This window comes from Aulonocara stuartgranti (genome assembly GCF_965226115.1).
Source record: "Aulonocara stuartgranti genome assembly, chromosome: 6".
Classification (NCBI taxonomy): domain Eukaryota; kingdom Metazoa; phylum Chordata; class Actinopteri; order Cichliformes; family Cichlidae; genus Aulonocara; species Aulonocara stuartgranti.
The window spans coordinates 38,568,071-38,581,674 of NC_138944.1; the positions used below are offsets into that span (position 1 = coordinate 38,568,071).

At 40.7% G+C, this 13,604-nt stretch overlaps 1 protein-coding gene across 4 annotated transcripts in view; it reads right to left on the bottom strand.

Annotated features, from left to right (window-relative positions):
• The window catches only part of ttbk1a (tau tubulin kinase 1a), a 52,457-nt gene extending 39,688 nt beyond the window's left edge, over positions 1–12,769 (bottom strand). For 2 of the 4 annotated variants that reach the window (XM_082537531.1, XM_082537530.1), the window contains exons 1-5: positions 12,668–12,769; positions 4,260–4,418; positions 3,202–3,349; positions 1,033–1,106; positions 50–190 (exon numbers count right to left, since the gene is read on the bottom strand). In XM_082537531.1, coding sequence (XP_082393657.1) covers positions 50–190; positions 1,033–1,106; positions 3,202–3,349; positions 4,260–4,418; positions 12,668–12,739 — 594 coding nt within the window. In that variant the 5' untranslated portion in view covers positions 12,740–12,769. Of the gene's footprint in view, positions 1–49; positions 191–1,032; positions 1,107–3,201; positions 3,350–4,259; positions 4,419–9,510; positions 10,144–12,667 lie in introns of those variants that run through there. The other 2 variants (XM_082537532.1, XM_082537533.1) reach the window with 2 other exon arrangements.
• Positions 12,770–13,604: the final 835 nt, after the last annotated feature.

Sequence of the window (13,604 nt, forward strand, 5' to 3'; positions counted from 1 at the left end):
AGTCTACAGGAGAAACACAAGGTTGCAGAATTTTTCATGAAACCTGTACCGGTTTGATGTCACGGTGCAGAAAGCCCACTGAGTGGATGGCTTCAATGGATTCCAGGATCTGCTTCCCAAGTCTCAGGGTGGTACTCATGGTAAAGGTTCCTCTGGGTTGACTCCTTCGCAGGTCAGCCAGGTTACGACCCTGGGTGAGGGACAGTGACAAGACAGCGGGACTTAATTTCTGCTTGCTTTTAGTCAGGCTGAAATGTGTAAAGATCAGGTTTCAAAAAAGTAATCTAATAAAAACGTGGAAAATGCAAAACTGGATATGACTCATAGGAGACACAGTGGCAACAGTAATGAGAAATACACCAGGTTCAAATAAATTGGGACTGTTCTGTGCTGTTATCAGCAAAGGCAACATTAAAAGGTGGTCACCAGTAAATTCATCTGTTTGCATTCTGGCTATGACTTTATTAAAGGTCAATTACACTTATCCTCATTATTTTATGTATTTTTTCTGGTTACATTGCAGGAAGTCATAATACCAAATGCTGAATCCTTGAAGCAGGGGTTATATTAATGTAATTGCACTCCAGCAGGTTCTCTCACCCCAACCGGTCGCAACAGATGGCCCCGCCCCTCCCTGAGCCTGGTTCTGCTGGAGGTTTCTTCCTGTTAAAAGGGAGTTTTTCCTTCCCACTGTCGCCAAAGTGCTTGCTCATAGGCGGTCATATGATTGTTGGGTTTTTCTCTGTATCTATGAAGCGCCTTGAGGCAACTTTTGTTGTGATTTGGCGCTATATAAATAAAATTGAATTGAATTGAATTGAAGCTTTTTTTTAAGACTGTAAAACCTATACATTTGGTAGATCTTAACATGACAGCAACATGAAGACTTCCTCCTGGTGTGCTTCCTCAAAGCAGAATTTTTTAAATGCTAAAGCAATAATCTACCTTATTACTGTGTGTTATGTGTCCCTCTACACTGTTATGCTTCCCAGTAAAAGACTGTGGTTGACATGCATCCAGACAGTGACTCACCTGAAGCTGCATGACGACATAGTTGAATTTGTCGTTTCTCCCACAGCCAATAAACTTACAAACATGGTTTTTCCCTGGAAGGGAAAAAGAAGAGAGAGGAGGCTAATAAACACTTTCCTAATGTACCACAACTTCAACGAAACAAATATTGTTCTACTAAACTAATCAGATTTACAAAGACTTATATATTTAGCACCCTGAAAATTACATATTGGATTAAATTCTTTCAGAGATGTATCTATTTTATGTTTCAATAGCCATTTCCTCCACGTTATTTGGGCCAGTTGAGAGATTTACTCTCCCGTGCCTAAAGCTCCTGACCCAGGAGGTGCCCATCTATATCAGATATGCGAGCCACCTTAACTGGCTTCCTTCAATGTGGAGGAATAGTGCCTCTATTTTGAGCCCCTCTCATCCTCTTTGCCAGCCACACTTCGGAGAAAGCTCTAGCCAAAGCTTGCAACCACAGTGGAGGGTAGGAATGCACACTGATCAGTAAATCAACAGCTACGCTTTTATGCTTAATTCCCTCATCACCACAGCAGACCAACGTAAGGCCATTTTTATGCTCGCCACATTGCTTGTGTAGTGGTGTAATTTTCACATCAAATCCTGTGTCGCTAGACACAATAGACACAATGGGTGTATAATCGTGTGTTTACTGAGAATCTTGCACAGAAGCTCAGAGACATACTAACACTAAGGGGAGGACATTCCAACTGTTTAAAAACTTGAGTTTGTGGGTGCTGGTTTAACTCACTGCGACGAGCAGGTGCCTACATGCCGTGCGGCTGGGAGTAGCCTCCCCAGGTTCGAATCTGACCCGCAGCCCTTTGCTGCATGTCTTACCCCCTCTCTCCCCCTCCACTTTCCCGTCACTCTTTACTCTTTCTATCAAATAAACACTGAAAAAATAAATTAAAAACAGAACAACCTGAGTTTGTGGAGAGAACTTTACAAAATAACACTTGACAAAGTCTTGGCTTCTAGTTTTGACTTCTCCTCATCAGTGCGTACGATATTGTCTGAGTGGCAACACCTATTGTTTAGGAGAATACAACAGAGGCTTCCTGCACCTTAATAGCGGGTATAAATGGTTGCATCTGTGCAATGCAGGTGTGGCGGTGAGCAGTGAGAAATATATTTGTGTATGTTTCTCATGGTTTTTTTTAAACCTGCTGTTTACTATTCATATTTAATATCTGCACAGTTAGTGTGGAACACCCAAATTTTGTTGAACATATGCAATCACAATAAAGGGCTGTCCTATTTTTCAGAGATTATAAAAGTGCCAATACACCCTCCACAGTGATCGCTTTGTTAAAAACGCACCATTATCACACGGATGTTTAAGTATTCAGTAGACAATAGTTGTCGCCACTCAGACAATATCACGTCATACATGCTGATAAGGAGGAGCAGAAGTCAAGTGTTTCCACAAACAGGTTTTCAAACTGTTGCGTTATCTCTCTGTGTGTCAGTATTTCTTTGAGCTTTGGTGCAGGATTCTGATTAAATAGCCAGGATGATCATACACTTGTGTCTTCAAGCCAGCTGCGACGACTGCAACACAATGCACAAGTTACAAAAATCAAAAAGCCGTCCGACACGCCACAGAGATTGTGTCTCATGACACAGGATGTGATGTGAAAATCGTCTCGCGACACCCACGACACAACTTAAACTGGGGAGGCAATTTGTCCTTGAGCTGAAGTGGGGACCCCACCCTTTCTTGGCTTAGTCTATGGCCTCAGACTTGGAGGGACTAATTCCCATTCCCACCACTTCACCTGCCACTTCAGTGCCAGCTTGTAGATGTACTGGTAACAGTTCACAGAAAATCAGAGGAACAAAGTGAAACACAAGTCCAAGACAACCAAGTGTGAAGCAGAAGAGGGAATGTAGCAGCATACGAGGGTTACAAGACAAAGACTCTTGAAAGGTCACCGCCCTGCTGCTAAAAACACCTTATGTGATGAATCACACTCTGAAAGTTGGACCTAAAAAACATTCTTGAATTCTACTCACTAACAATTCCACAACTGGAAGCTTGTATAAACAACGTCTTTGCAGTCAGTTATGGTTTTCCTAATAATTAAACCTAATCACTTCCGCTGTGGACCACTGGCCCAAAGCAATCAGTGTAGGAGATGGTTTGGCAGCGCTTACCTTGCAGCTTCTTCAGCACTGCCACCTCCATCTTTAGCACCTGTTTGGGCTGCTGGGCTGACTCCACTTTTAGGGCCACATTTTCCCGCGTAAGCAAGTCCAAGGCTTCATAGATCTCCCCAAACCCACCCCCGCCAATCTTCTTTAGCTGGAACACAGGTTGCAGGGCAAAGAGCTCTTAATTATCTTAAAGTAACATACTGTAACCTCCAAAAAGACTTCATTCTTCATTCTTCATTCTTTTTTATCTTTAGTTCATGATGTGTTGGGTCTTTGCAGCTCAGTGGAGACAGTAGATTGATTAGTAAAGTGCAAACAGCCTTCATTTTGCAACCTGACTGGCTGAGACACGAGCAACCTTGTACTTCAGAATCCAAAGGAAGCTCAAACAGAAAATTTAAAAAAAGTTTGTCTTTCCACTAAACCCTCGAGTTTAAATGTTTGAATTCTTTGCCAGTTTAAATGTCAATTTATTTAGCTGAACATGAGGCATCAGTGATTCGACAGTCATCTCATCTTTTTAATATCGTCTATAAAGGATTTGTGTTTTTCTTTGGGATTTCTTTTTTTTTTTTATCACAACCAGAACAACAGAACATATTCTGATCCTGATACAGACATTTTTGTATGAAAATAAAATCAGAACAAAGGATACAATTTGTTTAAAAATGGTTTACTGTGTATCATGTATCGTTCATACATGGAAAAAGCTTACATTTAAATGATACGTGATGTTTTGCTTCTAATTCTTGCTGGTCTCCTCAGCTCCCAAGTACTAATCAAATAAAATGTAATGCAAAATGCTACATGCATAGTTTAACATTTGCCTTGTACTGCTGAATATAGGATTGTATTCTGTTTTATTTCTATTTAAAATTTTGGGGGAAAGAAGGTTTGGATGAAATCAGAATAGATAGCAAACAGTTAACAAATATGCATACCAGCTAAGAAAATATAAATACAAAATTGTATGGGGGAAATCAGACACCCAAATCTTTCAAACGCACTACTGCAGAACGTGAAACTGAACTGGGGGAATGGGAGCTTTCCAGACTCACCACTTTCCATCGATCCTTGACCATGCAGTTTGGAGGCAGGATGTCGGCCTGCTCGGATGTTCCGTTCATGTTGGCGTTGTCCTGGAGGCCAGGGACTAGGCACTGCATCTGCCAGCTAGACAGAACACGAGCAGCTCCCAACTTAAAAGAGCCATTTATCTGTGAGCAGGGAGGATGAGAGGAGAAAAAGGAAGTAAGAAAAGACAGTCAATACTTTATACACACAATGTTGTTACCGGGATTTTCCCAGTCTAACCAGAGCTCTCTGCTGCTGACAGTCATGGCAACATTATTATATTATTCGTATAACAACAGGCATTAGAGGTGGCTGGTTGCCATTAGAAGCCATTCTTCAGCTGGATCAGGGTACAGGTCAGTGGGGTGCGGGGTGCAAGAGGGGTTGGGTATGGCGTGATCTTGAGACCCTGAGAAAAGAAGGCAACTGGACTTTTTAGGTTTGAGAAGATGTTTTACCTCTCCAAGAAGCTTCTTTAGTTCTCTCAGAAGAGAGGGGAAACATCTTTGCAAACCTAAAGCGGTCCAGTTGCCTTGTTTTCTCAAGCTCTGAAGACTACCATGACCTGGATGACTAAGAACCTACACGGACATATGGCGTGATGGTATTTGCAGTAACTGGAGCAAATATCATGTCTGCAGAGGAAGCAGTCTAATGCTGTATTCTTATCCTGACTGCAGCTGCAGGTCAGATGCTGCAACAGCCCAACAGCCAACACCTTGCAATGTTTACTGTAGATCAGAACAAGATGGATTTAATCAACAAAAAATACTAACAACCACGAGTATGGCATGGGAACACTTTTCACTTCAATTTTAAGAAATATGTGCAAACTGCATTACTTTAAGTGGTCTTTTAACATTTGGAGTAATAGACATTTTTAGGTAATAAAAATGAATCTATAAAACTTATCTATTTCACCTTCTGTGTTTAATTCTCTCTCACATACACACATATAGGACTGCCAGAATAATTTATAATGCAGTTACTAATAACATGATTTACTGTTTGGGTCAAAAAACTCTTTTTTTTTCAAAGAAAGTATCCAAGTTGACCTTAGGAAATTAAATAAGGGTTGGCAGTACTGCTCTCAAAAACTCCATAAATCACGCAATTGGAATGAGGTATCTGACAATGCGCCGGATGTGTTTGCGTTTAAGCTTAGCAACAGTTTCATGAGACTAGCAAGATCATAAGGAGCTTGTTGGGCACAAAACAACCTTGGAGTGAGCGCTGCCTGAGAAAACTACTCCAGGAAAAACAAATCCTTACAGATCTTTTTGTCTGTTTGATACAATATCACCTGTTATTGTTGCAAGATTCAACCATGCTTTGATCGTTGCAAATGGGACAGATCTACAAACAGTGCAGGGACTCATCGATGCTGAGTGAATTGTTGCACTGTCAAAGCAGTGAACTGCTTCAGGAGGTGATAAGTCTGAATTAGGCAACACAGTTCATTAACAGTAGTGACTGGAGGATGTGGTTCCCCTGTTAAATATTGTCAGCTCACTGACCATCAGTCTAATAGGCACTGCCAAAAACTTAATTCATGTAGTCAGCCATTACCTTAGTGTTCTCCAGCCATTCAACTTGAACAGAACTCTGGCTTTTCTCTGCTTTTATACAGGATATCTGCCATGAATGGTTATCAGCTTTCAGTGGATCCATAGAAGAAATCTTAAGTTCAGAGTGATACATGTGAGTCCCCAAACCATGCTGTTCTGCATGCAATGCCATGGGCTTTCATCAGTGCATGCAGAGCTCAGGCGGACTGCAGATAATAAGGGAGCGTGTCCACTGCATTTTCAGTCAGGCCAACTCTGATAGAAAACTGGACAGACTGGGAAGGTGGGGAGGAGGCTTCTCTGCACCTACAGTGATACAGATCTGTTTAACAGCAGCAGCTGCACAGAGACCAGGCAGCTGGGAGTCACTGTAACACTGGAGAGGTAGGGAAACCTGCTGCAGGCCTCAACAAACTGCTGAGCCGCCAATCACTGCAGAGGGTGGGACCACACAGTCTCCCCGGATACACTGGAATAGTCTTGGACGACAGTAAGCACAGTGCAGAGTAAATGGCCAATCAGAATTGCGATACTATGCATTACGTGTTATTATAGTGCCATAGTCAAATATATTGCTACAGACTATGAGAACAGACAATGTGTAACAAAATCCATTTTGGAAATATACTATCAAAAGCACTATGTGATGCACAGTGGATACAAAGCATAAATTAGTATAGTATTTATGGTATACTTTAGATTTGGTACAATTATCTTAAATATGTAAATTACATTATGCTATATTTATTATATGAAGCTATACCATTATTTTGTCAGATATTGTTGAATGATCTGAATAGGTTACTATCACCAGCCAGTTATCAAATAGTACCATGTAGTACCATCATATGTCATAGATACAACATTGTCTTATGTCTTACTTTTTCGCCGTAGCATTTAACTATTTACATTAACACTAATAATCTGCACTGCGGCATGAAATAAGTGTAAAAGAGAGAACTGTGCTGTTTTCAAGCGTCTCAGCAGCAGATTGGAGAGACAGACCTTTTATTAAACCTCAATCTTTTTTTCTTCCTTCGTCACCTACAGCTCTATTAATCTGCTAGTGGGTGGGACAGGGAGGGGTGCTCTGCCAGAAGCTGGGCTTGCATCATTCCAGTCTGAGTTGGATAAAATTGGTCAGAGCTCACCATAGTTCTGAGCTCCTGGAAAACCTTAAGATTTACAACAAATCCTGAGTGTGGCAAAACCCTTCCTGTTCCTTTGTTAGCCTACAAGCCAAAACAGAGGGTACAGTTAACCAGGAGAGAAGAAGCAGTGAGTGCTGCAGTCTTCTGACCAGACATAATACGAGGGTCGGGCACAAAGGGCCTATATACACCATGTTAACCTTGAAAACTTGAAGCAGCGAAATAATCTAACATGCGAAAAACTGTACTCATTTACCGTGTCAATCTTGTCCCAAGTTCACTTGCTGGTTGCAACAATGTATAGCCATGTATAACAACAGTCATGTTGCTCAGTGGTGGGTTGTTTAATTTTCTCCAACTCCAGCACTTTAAACCCTTCATAGACTAAAAACTTGGAAGCACTTTGTTTTCAGACTCCTACAGTGAAAACAGTGTATAGCCCAGAGTAATTTATCAATGTGCCCCTATAGACAACAGAAAAGGTAGAAACTCCTGTTACAATGTACTTCTTGCTGTGCCAGTTGCAATCACGAGCCTTTGCCTTTGTTTTTTTTAAACAATTTGTTTGGAAAAAGGTTCACACAACTTTTAGCAACTCTATTAGTTAAGAATGGAAATGATGGTGGAACATAGCTAATAAGCTGCTACAGTTTCCTGCATTTTGAACTTCTGCACCTCCAAAGGTCCACCTCACAGAGTCAGTATAACAATTAACATACACTTTCTTTGCACCTGCAAGGAATTCTATTGATGATGATGTGTCTTTTGTGAGTTTTCTGACAATACAGAATTTTTAAAACTAAGCTTAAAGTATTCAGGTTGACATTAAATCACAGTACAGTTTCATGAGATTAAACAGGACCTTTAGTGTTTCTATGAGCAGATGGTGCTGCAGAAGCATGTCCCAAGTCTAAACAGAGTTACATGACAACATGAAATGAATAATATGAAAAGACTGACTACAGATGCACGATTTGATATCCTCGTGTCGGTGTTGTTCCCACACCATCATAATAAATGTTGTTCCAGGTTCAACATTGCAAGTGACCAATCACCTTGTTGTGACGTCATACTTTTGCGACTATATATATATATATTTTCTTCTTTTTCTTTTAAAGACACTTGTGCATATCACTAGGAGAAGCTTGTTTTGTCAAAGCAGTTTCTCTCCTTTCATCTGTCATGGAGCTCCTTGTATGGTTTGCATCCATCCTTTACATTGCATCTTGTGGCCACAGTCAGCTACTGTCATTGAAAGCTCTGACTGTTTCAAACTCATAGTAAACTTTAGCCGTCTTCATTTTACAGGCATGTCTGTCTCCAGCTGAGCAAGCTGAGAGACCAGCAGCTTCTTTTGGTGATTTGCACATGCTCACTGTGGATAAACCGCTGATCAGTCGATGGGAGAGCAGCTATCAAGGCAAGCTGACACTGGCTCTTTGAGTTTGAGTGCTTGTTGTGTTATGTATGAGTCCTGAGAGGTAAAGACCTGCAAATTGTGGAATAAAGACTAATAAAGATGGTCATTTTAATGAATTATGTTTCAAATAAAGATTTTGCTTTGAAAGTATTTGTTTGTTTCTTGACCTCTGAAGACCAAACAGATTTACCAAAGGCGGTGGCAGCATTACCTGTTTAAGACAAACAAGAAATTTATGTTTTATTACACTACATTAGCAAGGAAAGCTCTGACAGTGATAGAGAGGGATGGCAGCTCTCGCCAAGCCTGGTCTAATAAAACATGCAAAGAGTGCAGGTCTGTTTCTTTTCTCAAGAACTGCCTTTTTTGCTTTTCATATATATTTGGTCTTCACAGAACATCCACTACGAGCATGTGCTTTTCCCCTCTGTGTATCTCTTCTCTGCAGTGCACAGTGACTTTGCCTCCACACCTAGACAAATATAATAATATAACCAACAACTCACAATAATTTCTAATGCAAGCTCCAGTAGATTTTCTTAGTGTACATGCTGTGATCAGCAGACGAGTTGCTCTTTGTGGATTTATACAAGATGTAAGCAGATGCTGCACAGCTATCTCGGCTGACTTCCGTTCCTGTCGCTAACAGCATACTGTAAATTGTCTTTATATTAGTCTTTATATTTATTTTTGTTTTTCATATATATTTGGTCTTCACAGAACAACCACTAGATATATATTCTTTATGCTATGGAAAATAATCCTGGACTAAATGACTTAAACACTGAATGGAGCTTCCGCTTAGGTCTAACCCCCCACTACCACCCCGTTTTCCCCCCTCTGTATATATCTCTTCTCTGCAGTGCACAGTCATGGATGCTCCGTGCGCATGCGCACCATCACATCCTGCTGATCAATCAATGTGGCCTGGACAAGTTCTGAATTAAATATAAATATAATTACAGTTGTAGAGCCCCCGTCGGTCCTGGTCTAATTACCATCATGCCACTTTCGTTATAGCGTATCTCTGCGAAACACTCACACCCACTGAATGATTTCTGTATGGGCCGAGAGAGCTAGTTCGGATCAGGCCTACCTGGCGCACCGTCCGCTCCTTTTCCGCCTTTTGGGAATCTTCATCTGGGATTTTATTTCGGCACAAAACGTCCTGATCCAGAAAACCCACCGTTCCTCTTACGTGGGGCCAGAATTTGGGCCTCAGGGTTCCGCAGGATTAAATTACCATTTATTTCTTCTACAAAGGTGCCTCATATCAAACCAGACACGGTCCATCCTCAGACCGTTAGTCCCATCCAAGGCAGAGTCCAAAGAATAAATAAATAAATTAATTAATACATTAATTAATTAAAATGAAAAAACAAAAAACAAAAAAAAAAACACACATACACACAATAGCAGCCTTTATTTTCGCTCAGAGCCCCGGAACGCTCAATAAAATCCACGCTGACGTCCGGATCCTCCTCCGATTCTCCGCTGCATCAGCTGAGGAGGAGGAGGAGGATGATGCGGACTGGTCCTCTCTGCCTACTCCTGGATGTGATCCTAAACTCCAACTCAGGACAAAACCAGATCCCGAAACCCGCCTCAGGACAACCCGGCTCGGCTGACAGGGACGGTCTGCAGGTGTCAGGTTCTCCGGCTCCAGGCTGTTTGTCCGCACTGCAGCGCTGCCTTCCCCAGCGTCAAATCATCCCCACCAAACACAACATCCGGCCACTACTTTCAAAATAAAGCTCCTCCTCGTCAACGCTTTCCTCGCGTTAATGAACAAAACGGCAGTTCATTTGATAGCAATTTACATCAGTGCATCGGTGTGTGATGCACTTTTATTCACCATAATGGTTACCAATATACCAAAAACAGATGCTAAACCTTTACAGATGGGTTCTGTTAAAATATTCAAGATATTTGTGTTTTCCAGTTCCAGTGATGGATTTTATGAGCAGGTGTGATAGGTGACAAAAGTACACAAACTCTGCACCTAAGTCAAAGTACAGAGATCTGTGTTAAAAAAATACTCCAATAAGTTTAAGTGCTGAATCACTGTCTTTACTCAAGTAAAAGTGAAAAAGTACAGGCTCTGAAGTGTACTCAAAGTAAGAAAGCAAAAAGTATCTCCTTGAAGGACAATTCTACCACCTATTTTTTTGCATATGTAATTGGACCTTCTGCTACATTAATATAATACAACTATGATATTAGTACAGTAGGCCTCCAGGGCTAGACAGAAATAAGCTTTAGTAGATTTTCTTAGTGTACATGCTGTGATCAGCAGACCAGTTGCTCTTTGTGGATTTACACAGCTGGATTCAACAAGATGTAAGCAGATGCTTCACAGCTAACTCGGCTTACTTCTGTTTCTCTCACTAACAGTATATTGTACATTGTCTTTATACTAGACACAGTATAACGATTGAAATTAGTAAATTAATCTAAGGATCATCAGCTTTAAATGAATCTCTATTTCACTTGATGCAACCCAACTCTGATCATGAGCACCACAGCCACTGTGCATCAGTCCAACACCGAGCTTTACTGTGAATTCATCCCATTAACACAAACTGACCTGTTCATCCGCAACAAAACTACCCAGAACTTTCATGCAACATTTGAATAACACAGAGTTAGTATACCGTAGTTTGTTCTGCAGGATGCTTCACAAAGTGAAAAATACATAATTTATCAAAACACATCATATATAGATCCAATATCTTTCTCCAGCTCTGAGTAAACTTAGCTCTCTCTCTTTTCTCCATAATTTAAAAAAACTTAATGTTCTGTTTAGCAAGGCTTCCAATAATAGATAGGGACCATAAACTCACCAGGGAAATATTTACTGAGCTCATTGTAAACTGTGAGCCAAGAGCCATTTTCTCATCATGTCTTTATGCAACCACAGAAGTCACCCCTACACAGGCACACACACACACACACACACACACACACACACACACACACACACACACACACACACACACAGGCACATATATATATGTAGACAGAACAGAGTGGAAACTGCAAGCCGGACCTTCTTGTCCAACATCAGTGTCTGACCATCATACCCTTATCGATTAAGAATGGGATGATGGCACTCTTGGTAATATATGTTTGAAAGCGGATGGGCAAATATCTTTGGCAATATTCTGCATATACAGTGTATATACAACAATAATAAAGCACTATTTGACACTCTCTGGCTTTATTATTGCCAGGTGTCTCTTGGAAATGAGATGTTAATCTCAATGAGATTTTTAACTGGATAAATAAAGGAGTAATTATAGAGTGATCAGAGTTCTCCTCACATTGGAGTTGGAGTTGATTAAAAGTGCTGATCTTGCATTTTGGTGGCTGTTCACTGGAACCCTCAACAGGAGGTTAAGAGAAATGTCAGTGCAAGTGAAGGCAGCAATCAGTAGGCTGAAAAGCCAAAATACACCTTTCAGAGAAATAGCAAAATGTCTGCAGGGCTAAAGTGACAAAGCTCAGAAACAGAAAAAATTAAGGAAGATGGATTATAAAGTGTACAGGGCTATTTTCCATTCTTAGATTCAGCCAAATGCCGCAAAACTATGGAGAGAAATGTCTGTAACCCCTTTGACACATAATTCTCAAATTTTACAGTGCAAATGGATGATAACCATTTCAAACAAAGCGACTACTGTGGGCTTTGGGAAGTGAACTGTTTTCATTTTTGTCATTACAGGAAAAAAACAGAAAAAAGAATAAAGAAAAAAATGAATATAATCATTAGTTGCAGCTCTACACTCATACCGGGTTTATAGTTTGTTTGTGTATGAGTATAATTAGTACCCGGAGAATATACATTTCAGTCAATGTCTTGTTGTATAATGTTACATTTATTTTGAAAATCAACCTAACGCTGTGACCATACAGGCTGTTATTTTTACAGTCAGTCTTTTATGTATTATCAAACAGTGGCAGTTGAATGAGCGCTGTTTAATCCCACCCTTCTGCTTTTACATATCTGTATATATATATATAAACACACACACACACACACACATAAAGCTGTGTGTGTGTAGGAACACACACAGTAACGAACGATTACGATTCACTGACCCGACATCCTGCCTGTGGCCTCACACTCTCCCACTAACACTGTCATAGACGCACATACACACACACACACATACAGCCTGATCACACAGTTCATCTGAAAATTTGGTATGCCTTATGTCATTTGATGCTTATGTCAATCCGTTTCTTCTTACCTGAGTATTGTTTTCCGTCCGGACACCAGAGGGCTGAGATAAATCCGTTCCCTCTCCTCCATCTCTCAGCATCAGCACCACATACACGCACACCCCCTTGGCGTCGCCATGTCTAAGCTGCAGTGCCACTCACACCGCCCCCTGCTGTCGCGGAGTTTTTTAGGGATTCAAATTTTTTCTTAATAATCTTTATTTGAATAGAAGTGGCCAATAAGCTCCCATTCCTAAAGACAAAATATTAGAAGCACTTTAAATGTAACAACCAATTCTTCATCCAAAACTGCAACGTTTGTCAATCAATTTTAGTGTATGTAAATTGTAACCTTGTGGACATTTGTTTATGTGTAGTTCAAGCCATAGAATTTGGGTTAAGCTCTCTGACTGGGACATTGTAACACCTCGATTCTTTTTTTCTTTCCATTTAATTGTCGATTTGTTGGTGTGCTTGGGATCATTGTCCTGTTGCATCACCCAATTTCAGTCCAGCTTAAGTGGTTAGATGCACCTAGAATCATCAAGAGTTTATGGCTGACTCATTGACTGCATACTCTTTTTAGAGAGAAGGGGCTTTCTGTTGGCAACCTTGAACTCCGATGACCTTTAACATTTAACATGCTAACTAAGGCCTATAGAATCTGAGATGTACGGTCTGTTTTTTGAGCATCGTACAGTCTGACTTTGGGGTGAATTTACTGGGACAGCCACGCGCCTGCTCCAGACCAGCAAACTAAAGACCACCAAACTTTTATAGGAGGTGCTCACATTTACTAATGATCATTAAATTAAGTGCATTTACAGGACGTGGCTGGCACCTAACCCTCTTAATTCTTATGGAAGCAGTAAGGTTGTACTTATTTTTTCACAGAACTGCATAAAGCACAGCAAAAACTCTTTTTCACAGGACTGAGCTACAAAGTGAACATATTTCTAGCTAATA